The 16,444-nt window shown below is 39.6% G+C and overlaps 1 protein-coding gene across 1 annotated transcript; it reads right to left on the minus strand.

The window, feature by feature from the left end:
* Positions 1-623: 623 nt before the first annotated feature.
* On the minus strand, positions 624-16,182 carry SHCBP1 (SHC binding and spindle associated 1). The gene is made up of 13 exons (XM_032195751.1): positions 16,095-16,182; positions 15,405-15,575; positions 14,694-14,809; positions 12,929-13,137; positions 11,879-11,971; positions 10,635-10,868; positions 10,365-10,533; positions 8,804-8,924; positions 5,650-5,781; positions 4,694-4,812; positions 3,847-3,933; positions 3,354-3,489; positions 624-2,586 (listed from the first exon to the last, which is right to left on the minus strand). Exons 1-13 carry the CDS (start codon positions 16,180-16,182, stop codon positions 2,264-2,266), a joined length of 1,998 nt encoding a protein of 665 aa, XP_032051642.1. The 3' UTR covers positions 624-2,263.
* Positions 16,183-16,444: the final 262 nt, after the last annotated feature.

Raw genomic sequence — 16,444 nt, forward strand, 5'->3', positions numbered from 1 at the left:
AAGGAAAATATTTACACAGAGCAGAAAATGCAAACATAACCTACAGCAAAATGCAATACTAAGATGAGCACATATCTTGTTTTGGTTAACAGTTCCTTCAGTTCTTTCCTTCATATTTAAACATATCTCCTTTGCCATTTCAGAACTGCAAAATAAGGAAGCCTACATTTATAAGTGACATACATGACTGAAAAGCCAAATTCCACAGAGAGGAAAAGACTCTATTCACTTTTGTCCTTCAAGGTTCAAGTATCATCAAGAACCAAGCTACAATTTCATAATTGCTGCACAAAGGAAGTGGCTCAAAGTTTTATTAGCTGCTTCATCTTTTCACATTTTGATCCTTCAACTTCTGACAACCTGCATAACAAAATCAACATCAGCCTCTGGCACAGGCAAACTAGTTGCAGTATTGAAAGCAGAAGATGAATATTTTAACTTGTACCTTCCCTGACTTAAAACTGAATTTTAAAGAGGTAGATAAGCTTTTTTTTTTTTTTTTTTTAAAAAAAAAAAAGACAGCTTTAAGATGAATTGCAAGAGAAAGAAATACTGTGTACACATCATGAAGGCAGCTCACTCAAGGAAAATCATGGTTTTGAAAAGATAAAAGAACAACAACATCAGTTTTAGGCCCAGTTATTTAATTAGTATTACACTCAGGAAATACAGGCATAATATCAAAGCATTAAACATGGCATGTGACTTGATGAATAGCCTAAGATATTATACTAGCTCTAGCTTGAGCGGTGGGTTTTCACCTGACTCAAGTATTTCTTTAGAGTCTCTAAAATGCAAATATTTGTTGGTTTGTGCAGGATGAGACACTGTCATGGTTTTCAGTCTCATTAAAACTCAAAGTGCAGTCCTGAAGTCGTGTGCCCTGAGCAGAACAAAGCCAGAAGCAGTGGGATAAGAAAGCTGCAATTAATGTTCCATGGTTCATTAAAAAAAAAAAAAAAAAAAAAAAAGCTTCTAACATATGTTTCTTCTTTTTCTTCACATCTTCTGCTCACACAAACTATGTACTGAAGTGAATTTTGATTCTCACTGTAGTTTAAGAAACAGACGGAGTGAAAAACCTGGAGCAGATGACTGACATCCACCTTAGGCAACACATTGCATTTCCAGCAAATGTATATACCTGCTAAGGTACTTGCAGGAACTATTCTGAATTCTATTTGCTGGCAACATGCTTTCTCCTTCTTAATACCATATTGTACAGGACATCCTGCACCACTTTTGAGTATCTTCTCACATATACTTCCACATATCACTTCAAAAACTGATCTACAATAACCAAAGACAGTATAAAAATTTGGAATAAGGCATTTGGATTTGCAATTAAGGATCAAGGAGGCACTGAGAAGGAAGTCTTCATTCAGGCAGTCCGTTCAAGTCTTCTTTCAAGAAATGACTTAGAACAACAGTAAGACACTGAAACGCCTTTGTTTTGCAGAATGTTCCACAGCTGTGTGCTGATGAGATTTCAGTGCAAAGTATTTTTAATTTTCCATTTATTTCCAATACCTCTGCTGCTACAAGAGACAGAGCAGTGTTAAATATTGTAGAATAAGGCACAGAAATATACAGTAGGAACAAAACTAACAGTCACAAATAGCTGTTTTGTTTGCTCCTTATTCATGTTAATAGTTTATTTTGATGCTGTCTTCCCTAAGGAAAAGTTGCATAGGCAGGGGTTGCTGTTGGAAGTAAACAGATGGCACACGAAGCTGACTGAATGATGCTAAGTTTCCAGATGCTAACTTCCCTAAAAAAATCCTTCAAGTATAAAGCATGGCAGCTAACTACTACATTTCATAAGAACATTTCACTAGCTTCTGTTCAACATACAAATTCAGTCAGTCTCTCATAGGAGGCACCGCAGACTAGTTGTGCTTTTATAAACATATGGAGGAAGGTGTACCAATTATTGCTGTACATTTGTCAGCCACTCTTCCATGGTGAACCTTTTTTTTGGAAGATTTTTTAAGAGAGGTTAAATAAATATACTACAAAATTCATCAGAGCTAGCAACGAACAAGTATGTCGATAAGCAGAGTTCTGCTTTCTACCATGTTGTCCATGCTTGCAGCAAAGAAGTGAAGTTTCCACATGCAATATATACGTTGTCAATAAATATTTGTCACATTCTAGTAATGTTACGGAAGGCTGATAGAACATGTTAACTCCTTGGAAAGCAGAAGTGAAAATAACAGCTTGTGCAAATTTCTTATTGCAGTGCCACTAGGAGTCAGGACAGTCAGAAGAGAAATGTACCAAAACTCCCTTTCCCGTTCCATTTGAACTGATTGCCCACAATAGAAACAAACACTTCCTGTGACATTAAGTTGTCATCAGCTTCTGTGATTCCCAGTTTACTCAGCCTTTTCTTGTGCATCTGGTTCTTCTTCACAGAAGCAGCACCAAGTTCATTTGCAATTTCATAATTGCCTTCAGTTTGTTCAGAAGTCTCAATTTGCTCATAAAGCTCCAACTCATCAGTCACACATTCAGGTAGTTCTTCTTGTCTGAAGCCCTCTACACATGCTCTCCCATCACCTGACAAGGTAGGCTGTGTATTCCCTAAGTCAGGAAACAATGAGAATGTCATCCTCAAAACAGCCAAATCAGTTAAAACTCCTGGAATTATGTTTTCTTCAGTCTTAACATTTGCATCACCCATACTTTCTGGAAAACAATTTAATGTCAGCCATATATTTCAAATACAGCATATGATACTTAAAGAAGAGTTTTCTTCTTGTGATGACTTCAGGCTGCCAAGTGATAATGATAATAGAGAAAGTTACAGTGGGTTTACACACTGCACTTGAGACCATGACACTTCTTGATTAAGACATAAAAAGAGAAATAGAGTTGTTAACATTTCATTTACTGCAGAAAATAATTTCTGTGCTGGGAGACTGGGCTAATCCACGTCTCAGATCTAGTGTACAAAGGAAGAAAACTGTGCAGAGAACTATGAACCAGAACAGCTATAAGAGAAGCCATAGCTGCTTTCTTGCTGATTACACTCTTATTTCTGTATGACTCAGGTAGCCCATCAGTTACACAGGCTCTGGTTGATCAGGAGCATAGATCAAATGTCTAAGGACTTTAAAAGTGTAAGCATCCACATGACATGGAGCATAGAGATTCACAGGATTTGTCTGAAGTTTATAATCCATAACTATCAGAACAATGGAATTTGCTGAAGATGAAGATTTAAGATGAATCAAATTACAGATCATAAGAAAATTTAAAATTCAATTATGGATTAGGCAATCTAAAAACATAGGTATGGTATATATTTAATGTTTTTACAATTTACTTATAGGAAGTCAGAAAAATACCTTTCACTGCTGAAGCATCCTCTACATCAGAGGCAATTGTTGGTTTAACCAGGACCACACCATATCCTTCATTATTATGGATCATGTTATTGACCATGCTTATCTTGGGGATCTCATAACGTTCATCTAAGAAGTTCTACAGCAAAGAAACAGATATCCAGCATGTTATGTCCAGCTAAAGGGATGCAAACCTTTCCACTTTCAGATAGTCAGTTCTCTGGATAGGCTTATAATATGCTAGCCAATACAAGTGACAGTGCAAAAGGGATTTTCTGACAGATAAGGAATAAAACAAATATATTGCTTTGGTGTACCAACCCAAGGCAAACAACAAGCACCATCATCATTAGATGTGACACACAAAGCAGCAAGTTTATAAGCCAATTTGAACAGCAGTCATTGCACCAATCCTAATAGCTATAAGAATTGAATGCTAAGAAGAATATATATTTATTTTTTAATTTTAAAAAAGTGCATTATGCTTTGAACTGACCTTTATAAGTATTCCCTCCTTGCAGTGATGTATGCCGTTGTCTAACAGGGTGCATGTACTCCCTGGATATATTTCCACACCAGCACCCTACAAGATAAAACAGATTGCAGTTCACAAAACGTAAATAATTTGGGGCACATTTACAGTTTGGCTTGACAACTCCATTACGGATCTTTGTGCTCATTCACCAGCTGCACAAGGTAAAATTGCGTTACCACCCCAGCTCCACAGCTTTGTGAACTAACTTGAGCAGTAATATGAACGTTGAGGCCCCATGAATAATACTATTGCCACCAGCCCATAAAAATCTCTGGCAAAGAGTAACCACACAACTTTGCATTGCTTTATTGATCTTTAGTCATCCACCCCAACACTCAAAGCCCCATCATTCTCCAAAGTGCCCTATTCAGAGTTCAATTCTGTGTTTATCATCATTCTGTAAGAATCAATGGATAAGGTGTCCAAAAAGGGCATTTCATTTGCCAAATACATGGTTTAATTAGAAAATGACTTATGTACAAGAAAAAAAAAAAATCACGTTAAAGGTATTGCAGGACAAGAATAAGTCCAGCAAGGCAGCAGTCATTATTTTATAGATATCCCCTGTAACTGTATCATTTTTGTATCATCACATACAAATCAACATAAGATACTTCACTAGATACTATTGAAGGCCACAAGACCACTGTAAACAATTTCTTAAACCTATTAACACAAAGCTGTCCAAGACACTTTTTAAAGGTACTCTTAAGAGTGACAGAAACCACCCCTTTACTGAAGTATTATTTCAAAACAGAACCCTTTATTTTAATTTAGGAAATAGCCAGAGTTAAGAATTCATTTGTACCTTGGCACCATACAGATCTGAGTTTTTCATTAAAAGCTCTGCTGACGTTCGCACTGTTATGCCTGTAGTTTCACATTGTAACACACAATTCTCCAGAGTAGTTTTCCCCTGATGGACACCTATACACAGACAACAAATATTGTTAAATGAATCGGTTACGCAAAGGCAAATCCCTCCTACAGGTACATGGACTGGTAGTGTTTTCTACAATGTGAGAAAATGATCATTTTAATCATACGTTATGTTAATTTTATTGATTTGCCCATGCGTAGTTGGAATTCACACTGTTTTTCCTAATATCAGCAGAAAAACTGTAAGGGAACCCTAGTCAAAGATTTGTCTTAGAAATGTTTTAGTTTTGGGTGGTTTTGTTTGTTTGAAAGTGACAACAATGATTCTTTTTTCTATACGCCTAAGAATCCTCTGAATTAATAATATATTAAATACAAATATATGGGTATTAATAAACATTTTAAAACATTTAAAAACAAATGTCTGTCAAGGCAAAGTATTAATTAGCACCTTCTGAAAAGACAGAAGGTCGTGGCCAAACTCACTCGATACAACTTGGGATTATTTGAATGGCAGTTCAAATGTGTTTTTAGCAAACAAAGGTCTATACTATTTCTAAAGTCTATGCCATTCCTCAATGGAGAGCTGGTTGGGTTCAGCTACAGGTGAATACTGTCATGGGAGTTCTTTTGTGGAAAGAGAAATTTTCTTTTTGTGGAAAGAGCCACAACAACCTGAAAGTACAAACAACAGAAGTTATTTTGATGTCCACATTATAAGCAAGTGGGAAAGACACAGAAAGGAAGCCTTAACATTTACATCTGTAGGATTCTTTCCTACAATATTTTGTTAAAACCAGTAAATTGTAAGAGTGGATCCCTGATTTAATTTTAATAGAAAATTATAAAAGATTCACAAAAAATTCAAGGTACTCTTATACTTACTTAAAATCCCTTCCACAGCATCATGTTGTATTAACTTCAAATTGGAGATCTTTACGTTGGCTCCTGTACAGTCAACAAAGTTGTCTCCTTTCCCTTGCTTTTCTATCACAATATCATCTGGCAGGCCATAGCCTGAAAGCAGAGGTGAAAGACACAAGTTTGTTGGGTAACTGGTAATCAGATGCTCAGTACCTAAGCAGACATTCAGATGAGGTAAGAGAGGGTTGGAACTCGAGATGTCCTTGAGTATCTTGAATAGGATTTTTCCCCCAGTGGCCATGGCACACCTTACATGCACATCTCCTCTATACAAAGACCCAGGTGCTCAAAAAACTCCACCACCAACAAAAAACAACCAAACTCAAAAGTTCCCTTCCTTGAATGACAGACACATAATATAATAAAATACAAAGTTATTTTAGCCAGTTAAACAAAGGGCTAACACTTGCTGAGGGCAAAGTCCTTATTCCCCAGACTGCACCATGGTATGGAGGTGCAGTAACCACAGCCACAATGGGCACCCGCAGCCTGCTTCCAGTACAGCAGCTCACTGCAGCAGGCAGAGGCTCCAAATAGCACAGGGAGCAGGGAGAAGCAGTCCCCATCAGAAGGCAAGGAAACAAGTGCAAAGGACTCCCCATTGTTACTAAACTTAACTCAGCTTCTCTATTTAGAGAAGCCTGGGTCAATACTTGACATTCCAGTGTTACAGGGACTTCCAGATTAATTCAGATTAAAAAGGAAACTTTCAGAAGCATATGCCAGCATTGATTTACTAAAGCCATCCACACTTGTCAGCGTTCAACCACTTACAGGGCAATTTATGAGCATGTAAAGCTTTTACTGCTTGTCACTGCCAAGAATCATGATAAGGAAAGCAATAATGCAACATCTATTAGAGCAGCATGAGTCCTATCATTTTCTGAACACACACAGAAGCTTAGATAAGAAGTGCCTGAACAGGATGCTAGCTTTTAACCAAGTACATAAATAAATACTCTAATGTGCAAGTAGAAAGGTTAAAAAAAAAAAAAAAAAGAAAAGAAAGCCTTTGAACAAGAGTTGGGAGAAAGTTTTAAAGACAGCAGATTCAATGTAGTTGAGTGACTGATACTTAAGTACACTATACTACCCAGGAATCTTTTTCCAGTGCTGCTAGGGAGGAGGTGGCAGGGAGCAGTTTACTTCCAGTATGTAAAGAAAGAGCATTGTGGGACCGTAAATAGCAGATCCAGTCTAACTACACAACAGTGGAAAAAGTTTTAGGAATAATTGTCCTACAGAGTACCTACAGATTTTCTAACCAAGCTTTTAATTTGCTTCACTTCTGAAGCAGCAGCTCTAGCAGTAAAGGAAGCTGTTGACAAGGAACAGAGAAGGAATGATTCACCTGATATCAAATAGTAGTCAATACCCAGCCAGATCAGGGCCGTATGCCCTGCCTGTAAGTTAAGGGACTCCACAGGAGCTACAGGCAATTGTCATCCAGTAACACTGATCATGGGTTTTGGATGGGTTGATACTACAGGTTCCTTTCCAGCTTAAACTATTAAACAAGGTGGAGCAGAGTTCTTCAGTACCTTTGCTACAATTTTTTGTCAAGTGCTAAAGTTATCCTGACTAGGGCTTCCTGCATCTGTTACTGCTTTAACTTTACTTAGTTCTTGTAAGTCTTTGTTTATCCCTGACTTACTAATCCTCGTACTTTCAACCTTAGTACTGCCTTGCACAGTGACTGGAAAAGAAATAAAATCTCTACTAAGCAAAATAACATTATTTCTTTGATGAGTCACCCTTTCATCCCAAAAAAAGCCACCAAAACATCCAACTATTCAGATTAGCGCCAGCAGAATTTTTCTTGATGCTCTTACTTCAAATGTTTTCAGCTGCTATTGCTGCCATAAAAACTTCTAACAGAAGTCCATATAAAAAGATTAAACACCCTGACATATTCATTACCCGGAGAGTGGTTTGTACTAAAGATACAGTTATATGCCTTGCTCCTTAAAATAGAGTAGCTCATCCTTTAATAGGTGTGCTATTTCACCATTTGCATTCCCGTTTCCTCAAAACTACAAAAGAAGGTGTCAAATACCATCCCACACAATTTTAGAACAATGCCATTTTGCAGACAAATAAAACAATTTGAGCTCCTTTATCCTGCAGGTGCATTGTCCATCAGCATTCATTTCTATGCAAACCAAGCACACATAAGAGAAGGGCAAGAAAGAAAACGATACTCATAAAATAAGGACAAGAAAAATACAATCCAGAACAGCAGGAAATTAAACTCCCAGCCTTCCCCATTATGCAGCTTTGACAAGATAAGAAATGCAGCTGAAGAAGCATCTGAACAGCTGCACAAACCCCAGTGATACACAGACCATTACACTGCAACATGCATACCTAAAGGAGAGACATTATGCTGAGGAAACAAGAATTGTGAGGAAGAGAAAGCAACATATCCTAGGCAAGATAAAAGTATTTCAAACAAATATTTTGAGAGAAAAACAGACATATATGCTGCATCCACTTCTACAGCATAAAAGGGCATATTAAGCCAATAGCACTCTCTGTATACGTGCTTCACATAATGCACAGATCCACATCAGTAGCCCCCACACACATAGCTGATATGCAACAAATGTCATAAACTAAGTTTGAATAGCACTTGGCTCTTTCTCTGTATTCACCAGTTCTACCCTGACAGTGAGTCTGACTATGCCTCTGAGGCAGATCAGGACAAGCAAAGGAAAACAAGGACCTCTCCCAAATACTTTAGAAACTGAGACCTTTCCAGAATGATTTTAGTGTTTATTAAATTAAAAATCAACACACTTGCGTTGCTGTTGGATCCTCTCTAGTATTTATATAACCAGGATCTATCCAGGCAAATAGTTAGGAGGAAACAGCGAATTTGCCATTAATCAGCAAAAGTTAAAACTTATTTGCAGAAATGATCATGGGTAATGAAACGGCTTACTCCTTCCTGAAATAGACACAGCTCCGCGAGCAGAAATAGGAACAGTTCAAAGAAAAAAAATAAATGCTCCAGCCAAACTCTGCAAAAATATAACAAACCTTTAAGCAGAGCTAAGTTAAAGACCCCTTATTTACTTTATTTTAAGGACCATTATTCTAGCAAGTCCCCTACCTTCTAATTCAACAGAATCAGCAATGCAGAACACGCCATCTACAACATAATGACCAGGACAGATGATGACTGTGTCTCCTTCGTAACAAGCACTTACAGCTGCCAGTGGATCATTGTGAAACTGTAAGAGAAAAAACAATATAATCAGCTCCTAAAAAATGCTATAAAATGGATGCATTTATGCCCTAAAAGCTTGTTCTTCAATTAAGTGTTGCTGCTTTTGCTTAAAAGAAGCCCTTTTTAATGGCACCAATAATATGCAATTTCTACTTTGAATTCAAGAATCATAGCACTCTCTGGAAAAAAAAAAGCCTCAAAGCATTCCTTTGTGTTATGTCCATCCCCCCATGAGAAAAATGGGGCAGTGGCAGATTGAAGAACATATGCACCAGAAAGCAGACCTCAGTATGGCCTGGATTCTAGGCCAACATTTGAATTCTGCTTCAAGTGACTTGTATAAATTACTAAAGACATTACAGAAGAAAAAGAAAATAAACTACAAGCAACTCAGCTATTAGATTTGAGCTTGGCCAAACACCACTGTAACTCCTCACTCCTGGAACATGTCACTCCAAAACAGCATTTAGCTATTACAATGGCAAATACAGGGTCCACATGGCACTTTTTCTTGGAAAAAAAAAAAAAAAAAGTGAATCAATGCCTAAAGAGCACAGGTTAATGTCCTTCTCAAGTATTGCGCCGTTCTGTACTGAAGGGTAAAAAATAGTACAGAAAAATTGCACATTTATTGCTTTCCAGCAAATTCCATGGTAAGCATTGTATGAGAATTTTTCAGTTGCTGAGAAAAATCAGATTTATCACCCAAGAGTTAATTCAAGAGTTTCCCTTTGGGTCTGTTTTGCCCACCTGCAATTCACAAACATGATCAGAATACAGCAAGCAATTTCGTTTGCGCCCAAGGATTCATAAGAATCATCACATATCTCAAGTCAGAATGGACCCACAAGGATCAGAGAGTCAAACTCCTGGGTCTCCAAAGGACCACCCCAAAAAATAAAAATAAAAAAAATCCAACTATGCTTCTAAGAGCATGGTCCAACTACAGTTCCAGACTATTCTTAAACACTTAAGTGCTAAGTCCTATGTGAATTTAATTAAGTATATTTGTTCTTAGTAAGTAAATAAATTCCCTACACAGAAGCAGAGCAACAGAACACTTCATTCTTGAAACCCGATCTCATTATTAATAACATCAAAAGAAATGGGTATCTCAAAATGTAAGTATTACACCTTAGCACATTTTATTATGGAATTACTACAGAAGGCTTGTTTCCCCCCTCCCCCCCTCACTGCTCCTATAAAGTACTCAGCAGACAAATTAGGAGAAATTATTGACAACTTATCATTACATACTTATCGTTACAACTTATCATAAACATATCATTTATTGTTTAAAGAGCTGTTTTTAGACTGGCAAAAAAAAATAAAAAAAAGCACCGTGCAAATGCAATATCTTCCAAATGACAAATTAACTTATCCTTCCATGTGGTTTCTTGAGGAGAAAAGAGTAACGGCAAACAGACCATTGCTGTTACTTTACCTGTATTTCTAGTTCTTCGCCACAAGATTCAGGGCAAAGTTTGTCCCTTATCAACGACTGCAGTAGACCTGCCATCATGGTGGAAGACACAACATGAGTGATCTTGGTTCCTGTTGGCCTCTGTCCTTTAGCTTGGAGGCCACTGTATTTTTGGTAACCAAACACATACCTAAAACATGAGCAAAGCCATCAGTGCTTTCTTCAGTAAAGAATTTTCTACACACACTTTCCCACATGGGATCTCCTCCTTGCATTAAACCCACTAAGTACCTCAGCAGTGGATTCTCAATTAGTTTTAGCTTTTGTTTCAAGTGCTCTATTTTCTCATACAACTGAAGTCCCTCCACCATGGAGACGTTTTCTACTTCAGAGTCTGAATCACTGCTTGATATGCTGTTCCTCACGTCTAAGAACTTCCTGTAGAGCTCTTCACCTTGAGACAAGTAATTCTGGTAATCAGCAACAAGCCCAGAAGGCACACGGTGTTCAAGGATGTCATAATGCCTGCAATTCAGAGCAAGGGGTCAGTGTATTTCCCCTTTCCAATTTTGAAAGATCAAATACAAACCTAAAGAGAACCTGAGAAGTTCTATACCAGTACTGAAGTCAAAACTCTCTGCAGTCTGCACCAACGCTATGGTGTTTTTTTAAAAGTAGCAAAACCAAAACCCTCAGACACACACAAGTATATTACTTTCTTCTCTAAGTAGTATATAATTTTTAAAGGTGGTTAGGTAACAGTCATCTGAAGCTTACTCTGAAACAAAGGTTTAGAGTAAATAAAGTTGTAAGCATGCAACTGAATGACATACAAACTTCAGGATACTCATGCGAAGTTATATGATTTTTAAAAAAGGAGATGAGCAGTAACTCATGAAAAACATAACAAACATACCGTGTCAAACATCAGGGAAAGAAAAAAAATACAGCAAAAGAAACATTTATAATTATCTTTCCCAGGCATATTTTATTGTATGCTCTGGTTATTTAGCACCCTCAAAATTTTAACCAGATTGTGCTCTTGTGCACTGCTTCAGTTTCATATAGCCAGATGGCATTAAAAAAAATCCACCTTCAGTAAGCCTAATGCCAACTAATCCCACAAAGGAAAGAAATGAACACACTCCTCCTTCAGCATGACAAATTTACAAGTTTTTGTTTACATTCTGTTCCATTCTGGTTCTTATTCAATGCCCAAAGGTATGAAAGCATTCCACGCTAGCTTTAGTTAGGATTACATTTCATAGCCTAGAAGTTAAAGGAGGCAATAGCTGGATTTGGAGCGCCATCTGATGGGAGGTTAAGGATTACAGGGGAAAAAAAATGCAGGACTCGAGCAGCAATTTCAGTTGCACCCTCTTCCTATAAAAAAATTTGAGCATCAGACAGTGACTGCTGCTAGAACAGACTTGCTTTGATTTACTAGTGAAGAGTTTTCTTTGAAATTTGTCTGTCACTATTCCCACGTGGCCTTTCCCTGTGGTTCTACCTAATAATATCAAAGAACCACTTACAATCTCAGTCGAGGCTCAACACATCGCACAAAGTAATCCAAATCATCCTCCTCCTCCTCATCCCAGGACCTCCAGATGTGTTGGTAGAAGAACCTTTTGAAACAAAATAAGCGTCTAAACACAAAGGAGGCCAGATTTACTCAAGCAGAGACAAAACCACTGGAAGTAGGAATGTAATCTATTTGAGAATTCAGCTCAAAACATCACCTCTCTCCGATTTCACGTCACCATCCTGTGAGCTATTTAGTAGTCACAAAAGTTATCTTTCTTGTCTGTTGTTACCTGCATAAAGATTTTTATTTTGTGTTTCGAGTTCAAAATCCATAACAGCCTGAGTCCCATTGACTTTCACCAAAATAGATGGAATAACTAAAAGCTGGATTTTAAAATAAGACCTGCACGCTCAGGATTCTGACACTTTTTGGCTGGTTGTTTTTGGCTAGACATCCTTGAGATTTCCTTTCTACCTGGAGTTTGTCACTTCCATAACACATGCTTATATCTCTACTACTGAGCAATGGTCGAAATGAGTCTCTTCTCCTTCTTTCCTTCCACACCCACCACTTCTGGAACATAGCCTGTTTTCTAGGCAAGAAAGTCTTTCCTTCTGTTTTATCTTTTTTATCCAGTCCTAGTGCTAATTTGTAGACTTTTCATGCAGCACATAGTACATTACTGTGAGAGAGATGAGGAACAGACAGAGATGATAAAGAAAGGACAAGAAAGTAGAATAAATAAGATGTGAACAGACACCTGATGAAGAAAGAGCAAATTTAGGGGAAGAGACAAATTGCAGGAAAAGAAAGAATGAGACAAAAGAGAAAGAGATATTAAAAAGTTTCAGAATAGAAAGAAACACCACACTAGAGCCAACAAGGTGATACAGCCTGAGGAAGTCTGGGGTGGAGAAGAGAGGGAAAGCAGTGCAGAGACTTCTTCCTCCTCCTACTCCTTTTGGTACAGAGAGTAAGTTGCTGAAAAGCAGGCCTTGTGTTTTTGCTATCAACTCCAGCTGCATAAGACAAAATAAGACCTTATGTGTTTTTGTACCTGACATGCTCCACGGCTAGCGCTGTCTGATCAAATTCTCCCGACTCATCATACACAACCCACAGCTCCCGCAGTGGGATCTGACGCTCCTTCAGCTCCAAGAGTTCCTGCATGCATTCCAACGTGAAGGTGCTGACCTGTGCCTCACACAGGAAAGGCTCGCTGAGTCGAACAACCGCTTTGAGAGCCCAGTACTCCACGTCAACAACCTGTTGGAACGAATAGCTCTTAGGATTTCCCTAGGCAGAGCAATAGATGCAGCTGAGGAAGGTGAACATGACATGCCTCACGAACTGCCAGTTGACTCACATAAATCAATGCACACTGCATAGTACAGCAAAGGCAACATGGTCAGCTGAAGTGATAACCCAGAGCTGAGCTTCTCAGGACCAAAAGATTTGGAGCCTCACATTCACAACTTTGTTTGAAACCCTCATAACATCCATATAAGGCTAGTAAATTGCTTCCCTATTATATTTTTTTTTCAGACAGGGAAAAGCAGTATTTTCAGACTTGAATCAATACTTTACAGTTCTTGTGAACTCCTTTGTAGCTCATTTTTCCAAGTACCCACAAGACACAGAGAAACCCCAGAGTTGGTCTGGGCCAGTGAAAGCCATTTTGTTACTAATTGTGCTGAAAAGCCAAAGGAATTCAAAGCTTTTTCCCCTCTGAAAACATACAATAGATGTCCAAGTTCAAACAAACAAAAATAATAATAATGAATGATCAGAGCCTGTTACTTGAAAAAATTGTATTTCAGCAACCAGCTCTGAACCAAGAGCGCTTATCCCCTCTGTGCCCACCACGTCCAACCTCACAGCGCACTCACACTGCATTGGGATCCTCCTTCCCCGGCTTCAGCAAGGACCCCTTGAAGATATTGCTTTCATTTAGGCATAGTCCTGCCACCAAAATACTGAGACACTAGCAAAGGTATCCCTGAAATTAGCCCACGTGAGATGTTCTTGTCACAACCCCTTCGCATAAGGCCAATTACACAGGCTTTGACTTTCAACCTCAATGTGGCAATACATTTGCCCAGCACTTCAGAAACTCATGTAAAGGTGATTGTGCAGTGTTTTAACACATGGAAAGCCTGAAAGAAACACTGTACAGACTTTTTGGTTTAGCACTGATGAACCTATCCCAAAAGCAATAATCATCCATTTTGTACCCTGCCAAGAATGCAAAGTCCAAAAAAACACAGATGATAAACTGTATCAGCACAATGGAACCAGATCAAGCTTATTTGCAAGATATCAATGCCACTTTATTTTAGGTTGATGCCTCAAAGAAAATTAGATTCACCTACCTCACTGATTCTACTATAATTCAACAGCAGAAGTAACTTAAATAGCAGAACAAATAACAGCCAAATTCCAAGGTTAAACAACGCAACAATGCCAAAAATAGCAAGTATCTAGTGCATGGCTTTCTGGATTTACAACGCATGCTGCGGCCCTAAAGAACTCATTTGGAGGAACAGTGCCTCACTGTCTTGAGTATCCCATGCAGGTTTGGAACCTGTGATCTGATACTTGTACTTTTAGGTGAAGGAAGCACACCAGCGCACAAGATAGTGTTTCAGAATAAGGCTCCTTTTGAAGGAAATTCCTGTTGCTCTAGCTATTACTGACAATTAGATACCAAAAAGATATAATTTTCTACTAGCTCATAAACTTCATAGATAAATTATCTGCCTGTTAGAGAGGTAAGTGATGTTAATTGAAGACAAATGGCTGAACAACTGCATTCCATTTACCTCAACGACAACCTCAAACACATTAGTACGCCAGACTGCCTGCCATCCAGATGGTTCAAGGACCTTCTCCAAGTACTCAGCTATGAATTCTTTCACCTCAGAAGCCTTGCAGTCAGCTAAAAAGAAAATTAAAGCAGTACAGTTATGCAGGAAAAGAAGGAAAAGTCCTCAAAATCATTGATAAATGAAATTCACAGTTAATATATTCCTCTAACTCATCTTAACTCAGACTTCATTCTGTTTTGCTCATAACTGTTAGTATTTTTGCTGCTTATCTCAGTAGCGAGAAAGATAGAGAGTCATCTGTTTTGTGCTTCTCCAGAAGGAGCAGTACTCAATCTCCCAGGTATTGAGGGTATCAGCACCAGTACTATTAAACAGTTAACTTCTGCCTTATCCTAAGCAGCCTTACTAAAGAAAAAAAGCTCTAGAAATGGCAATTAAAACAAGGCACAGCGTCCAGCATTAGCATTTTCTCCTTTCGTTCACTAAGATTTTTTTTTTACTTATGTTAAAACCATTACCTCCTGCTCTACCAGTTAGAGCAGCTGAAGTTACAATATGATAATCCAACAGCAACACAACACACTGCATCTTTTCTAGCCCCTGTTTTAGGAATATCTCACAGGATAATACAGAATTGACTCCACTTAAACTGGATGGCTTAAGAAACCTGACTACATGTTCCTTTTCCACTAAGGAATTTCTTACCCAAAATATAATCCTGGTAAGCTTTAAATCGTTCATAAAACAAGAGACGATCAGTATGAAATATGTCTGGAAGAAGTGCATTCCCATCTGGTACAGTCCGTCCCAAAGCAGTCCCTGGTTTGTCACGACTCCCATAGTCACTGCTGATATCCTCATCTTCCTGAAGCTGATCTGGACAGAGGAGTTGGAACAAAGCAAATCCCACAAGTTATCAGTTGAATGCAATCATCGCTCACTTCTCTATTCCCAGAGAATTCCTCTTCAGCCCAAGATCCATCACGGACCTGCTTTCTACAACACATAACAAAAAGCCCTCCTACACTGACAATGAAAAGTTGACTTTAATCACGCAAAATTTCAGAAAGTTTTCAAACAACTCCTGTAAAACCATATCACACACACACTGTAACTAAAATATTGTTTACGCTTACACATTCCTGATCAAATCCAGCAGCCATCACAGCAATGCCTGGCACCAGCGCTAACAGGAGCCCCAGAGCACAAGACACCTTCCAGAACAATTTAACCTAGCTTGCTCGTGGTTTGCAAGCCTGCAGCCACAGACACCAGCCTGGCACCGAACACGGGTGCCCAAGAGCCAAGGTGTCCGCGCGCTGCCATTAACTCGCTCCCAAAGCGAGCGCCAGCGACACCCGCCCCGGCCGCAGCTGCTCCCGCCCGGGCCCTCACCTGGCTTCGCCTCCTCAGCGCGCTCCCGCGGGTCGGCGGCGCGCCCGGGCTGCCCCTGCCCCTGCCCCTGCGGCCCGGAGCCGTCCATGGCGCCCGCGCCGCTTTCAAACCGCCACCGCCTCTCCGCGACGTCACCGCCAGCGGCCGCCCTGACTGGCTGGGGCTGGGCGGGCGGCGGCCGGGCCGTTGGCGCCGTGAGGCGGGGCTGGAGGCGGGGCTGGCGGCGGCGCGGCCCCCTCGGCGGCCTCCCCGCGCCCGCAGCTTCCCCCGGCCGCGGGGCGCGGCCTCGGGCACGGGCTCGGGCTCGGGCTCGGCCTCACCGCGCCCGCCGTGGGCAAGCCCGGCAGCGA

The sequence above is a fragment of the Aythya fuligula genome, chromosome 12 (genome assembly GCF_009819795.1).
Source record: "Aythya fuligula isolate bAytFul2 chromosome 12, bAytFul2.pri, whole genome shotgun sequence".
In the NCBI taxonomy this organism is placed as follows: domain Eukaryota; kingdom Metazoa; phylum Chordata; class Aves; order Anseriformes; family Anatidae; genus Aythya; species Aythya fuligula.